Source organism: Silene latifolia, chromosome 8 (genome assembly GCF_048544455.1).
Source record: "Silene latifolia isolate original U9 population chromosome 8, ASM4854445v1, whole genome shotgun sequence".
Classification (NCBI taxonomy): domain Eukaryota; kingdom Viridiplantae; phylum Streptophyta; class Magnoliopsida; order Caryophyllales; family Caryophyllaceae; genus Silene; species Silene latifolia.
The window spans coordinates 4194216-4198253 of NC_133533.1; the positions used below are offsets into that span (position 1 = coordinate 4194216).

At 33.5% G+C, this 4038-nt stretch overlaps 1 protein-coding gene across 3 annotated transcripts; it reads left to right on the forward strand.

The window, feature by feature from the left end:
- The first annotated feature begins 243 nt into the window (after positions 1 to 243).
- On the forward strand, positions 244 to 3501 carry LOC141596093 (uncharacterized). 3 transcript variants are annotated; one of them, XR_012522386.1, is made up of 4 exons: positions 244 to 587; positions 810 to 1038; positions 2523 to 3219; positions 3361 to 3430. XR_012522386.1 is itself a non-coding variant. In XM_074416119.1 (3 exons), the coding sequence occupies exons 1-3, from the start codon at positions 315 to 317 to the stop codon at positions 2948 to 2950; spliced, it is 930 nt and encodes a 309-aa protein (XP_074272220.1). In that variant the 5' UTR covers positions 253 to 314; the 3' UTR covers positions 2951 to 3275. The 3 variants fall into 3 exon arrangements, 1 of the variants encoding a protein (XP_074272220.1); XR_012522387.1 differs by having other exon boundaries at positions 253 to 587; positions 2523 to 3258; positions 3392 to 3501; XM_074416119.1 differs by lacking the exon at positions 3361 to 3430 and having other exon boundaries at positions 253 to 587; positions 2523 to 3275.
- The last annotated feature ends 537 nt before the right edge of the window (positions 3502 to 4038 follow it).

The window sequence follows — 4038 nt, forward strand, 5'->3', positions numbered from 1 at the left end:
AAGTTATTGAGTTTAATAATTATTTCTCTTAAGCTCAATAACTTTGTATTGTAACTCGACAATTTTGTTAGTAAAGCTCGACAACTTTATAACAAAACTCGACAACATTGAAAATGTTGTACATAAACCACATACAACCAGTTGTATAATCTACTAATTGCGATAACTATGGTCATTCTCCACATTTTATGTAGGTCCCACATTAACTACTCTTTTCCATATAAAAACCCCCACCTTAAACTCATAACAAATAACACATCACATATACCTTAAATTAATTTGTAGCCTCAATTTATTCAATATATAATTATATTATGGGAGTCATTGAGGTACTGGGGAGGTTTCAGCCCGGCCAACGAATTTTCGAATATGAGAATTATCCTGGCCGGGTAATGGAGTATTCGGACGAGCTTGCTGTGAGCTCGTCCGACTCCGTGTTTGGGTTCCTAGAGGGATCCGTAGAGAGTACCGGGAGTAGTAATGATGGAGGTGATGATATGTTTGATGTTGATGATGAAGAAGGTGTTTTTGGGAATAAATTTGAAGAAAATAAGTGTTTTTGGGAAAATTTACACAAAGATCTAAAGGTATATTTATATTTATTTTTTTAATTTATATTACCCAAATACTTCATTTGAATTTTTTTTGGTTTAATATTCGAAATCAAAGTAATTATAGTTTCAAATGAATCCTAATACGATAATTTATTTGGTTTAGAGCATTAAGTAAAAACTCGTTTTACATAAATATTGTGTAAGACGAATATAAGAATTTGGTTGTGAATAATATGGACATGGTGAAACATGCAGGGAACATTGTGTCGTACGTCTTCTATAGAAACGGGGATAAGAAACGTGACAAGAGAAGCGGTAAAAAATTTACAAGCACCGGTAAATTATTGCACGTGTGGTAAATCGGAGATGGGCAACAATTGCCGTGATTGTTTGATGAGAGAGGTGTCTTGCAGGCTCAGTAACGCCGGTTACAATACCGCGATTTGTCGATCCAAGTGGCGCAGCTCACCAGAAATACCTTCAGGTAGATACTTCCTCCATTCAACTCCAAACTACCATAGTACACTTTTCACGTTTGCCAACGCATGTTTTGCGCGGTAAATATCATTAGCTACGTATATGCAAAAATTATAAAAGTTACATATTTTTAATGTACTCGTAAAGACGAATCAAATAAGATCCCACAAGAATATATTTTCACTTATATATTGAGAGAAAATTGCAATTGAAGATTCATTTGTGAATAGTATGCAAAAACCAATATGGTAGTTTGGAGTTGAATGGAGGAAGTATATTATACCCTCCGTCTAAATTATTTGTTTACCTTTGATTAAAATATTATAGGGTAAGAGTATACCATAATTATATAAGACTGTTTTACGATAATATTATGGAAGGATTGAGTTGAGTAATAATTCGTTATGTATGTGGGCGACAAGAATAACTTTTAGTCTTTCTGTCTCGTTTTGTGTATTTTTTTATTTTTTGTGAGATAATTTAATCGAAGGTAAATAAATGATTAAAACTGAACGAGTAATCGACTCAAATTGAATGGTCAACAAGAGGTTGATGTTTATGTTGCTACTTGCTAAGACCATCCCCAGGCAAGGTCACCGACTGGGTCATGACCTTGTTGGGTCACCTTAATGACACCTTAAATTAGGATTAAGGGGTTAATTTTGATGACCTTCAACTATTCAGGGTCAATTGGTGATCTTGAGTTGAGTTGGTGACCTTATTGGTGACCCGCTAGGTGGCACACTCTCATTGGCTGGAAACAAAAAAAAAAGACAACCGTCAAAATAAAGAGAAGGTGACATTTGGTTGAGTATGATGACCCGGTAGGTGGCACTCTCTCATTGGTTAAAAAGTGAAAAATAATTGGGTTGGTGGCGCAGGTCGTGATCTTCCTGCTTTATGGATGAAAGTGGGTCAAGATAATTAAGGTGTGATAATGAGGAAAAATATTGGTGACCCGATTAACTCGATCTTCTGCTTGGGAATGGTCTAAGATTATATATAGTGTGAGTTGGTAGTTTTTGAGCTGGCTTTGTGTCACTAGGTTAATTGTTTTAATTTTTTATAACCTTAAAGTATATAAATAAATGAATGTGACGGAAGAAATAAATATTACAGACTACTGGTGCACAAGCAACTTGAAATGCAAGATATTTAGACAATATGTTGCTATTGTGATCACATCAGTCGTCCTCAATGTGACATGGAAATTTATTTTTTATTTTGTCACTTGGATAAATTCATTTATTTTTGACATTTTCCATATTTATTATTCAAAAAACAAAATAATACTCCGTATCAATCAATCGATATCTAAAGGGTGGGGAAGATAGATTTGTGGAATGTTTCGATCTTTTGTGGTGATACTTCATTCGTAATTTTCAAGTTGAGTTACAATCAAATCAATCGTGTCGTATTGTTGTATTGTTACAATTACTCTTTAATGACGTGACATTTAGTTTTAACGCGATTATGATTTCACCTTTTCAGGAGAACACACATTCTTGGATGTAATCGACAATACAAACCCAGTCAAAGGTGAAATAAGGATAATAATCGAGTTAAACTTCAGAGCCGAGTTTGAAATGGCAAGAGCAAGTGACGAATACAACCAACTAATAAACCGACTGCCCGAGATTTTTGTAGCAAAAATTGATAGGCTAAAGCCTATAATCAAGATATTGTGTACCGGGGCGAAAAAATGCATGAAGGATAAGAAAATGCATATGGGTCCATGGAGGAAACAAAAATATATGCAAGCTAAATGGTTTAGTTCTAATTGTCAAAGAATGGTTGAACTTAACTATAATGTGCCATTAAATGTTGCACAATTGAAACAAACAACAAATCATGCTAGAGCTTCCATGCTTACTATGGCTTTGTTGGGCACGCCTCGTAAAGCAGTCGCAGCAGCGTAAATTATGCCATTTTTACGAGATGCGCACTGGGTAATTCGTTGATTTTGGGTTGTTCTTTAGTTCAGTATACCGCGTATTTTGTGTTTGGTTTAGGTATGAATGTATGAATGATTAGTGTGCTTTTGGGATGTGAAGAGTGTATAAATTGCGGGATATGTAGGTACCGTAGGTAATTTAATAGGTTCGAATATGGTTTATAAATTACTCCCTAGAGGATGAGTTATAGATGATGATAGTTGTAACTTGTAATATACGGACTAGTTTGTACAGTACTACTTTGTAGTCCATATATATAGGGGAATGATAATGCCACTACTCTTTTTGTTATTGCCACAACATTACAAAGTAAGTTTAAGGGCATGTTACTATTCACTGTTTCACAAAAACGAGTGGCATTAGTAATTTTAGAGTGGCATTATGTCTTCCCTTTTTGGATATTAGAAAATGAGAATTATTTATGAGTGATATTATAACATATCATACTTTTTGTCAATAGTTAACCTTTTTGGATTGAGAATTTGAGATGTAAAGTCGTTCAATGTGGTAATTATGTCTCGTGAGTGTGAAAAGGACATGCAATTTGGATTTCTTTTTTCAATAAGTTTTCCTTGTAATGGGTATATTTTGTCAAAAGCTTATGACGGGTTAAATATCACCAAAATGGATAGATAAGACAAAAATTAAAGTGGGAGTCACAAAAATTAAAGTGGGACTAGTTACAAGCTTGTGACGGATATCGGCCGTCACAAATGAGAATTTGTTTTCTTTTTTTTTTTTTACTTGATGAAACTAAATTATTACGAAAATGGGATTCATTTCAAACTAATTATAAGAATTTAGTTTGAGTTAAAAAAAAAAAAAAAAAACGTTGTCTGGAGTAAAAAAAAAGAAAAAGAAAAATCTGATAACATTGAACCGTTTTTTGTCATTAGTTTGAAATGAGCTTCATTTTTTAAATAAGTTTGTGTTTCAACACAATTTAAACAGAAAATTTTGCAATTGACACTATAAATTTCACAATAATGTGTGAACTTGACCTCAAATATAAGTTGAATAAATAATTGAAATGAATGGAATACTCTCCCGTC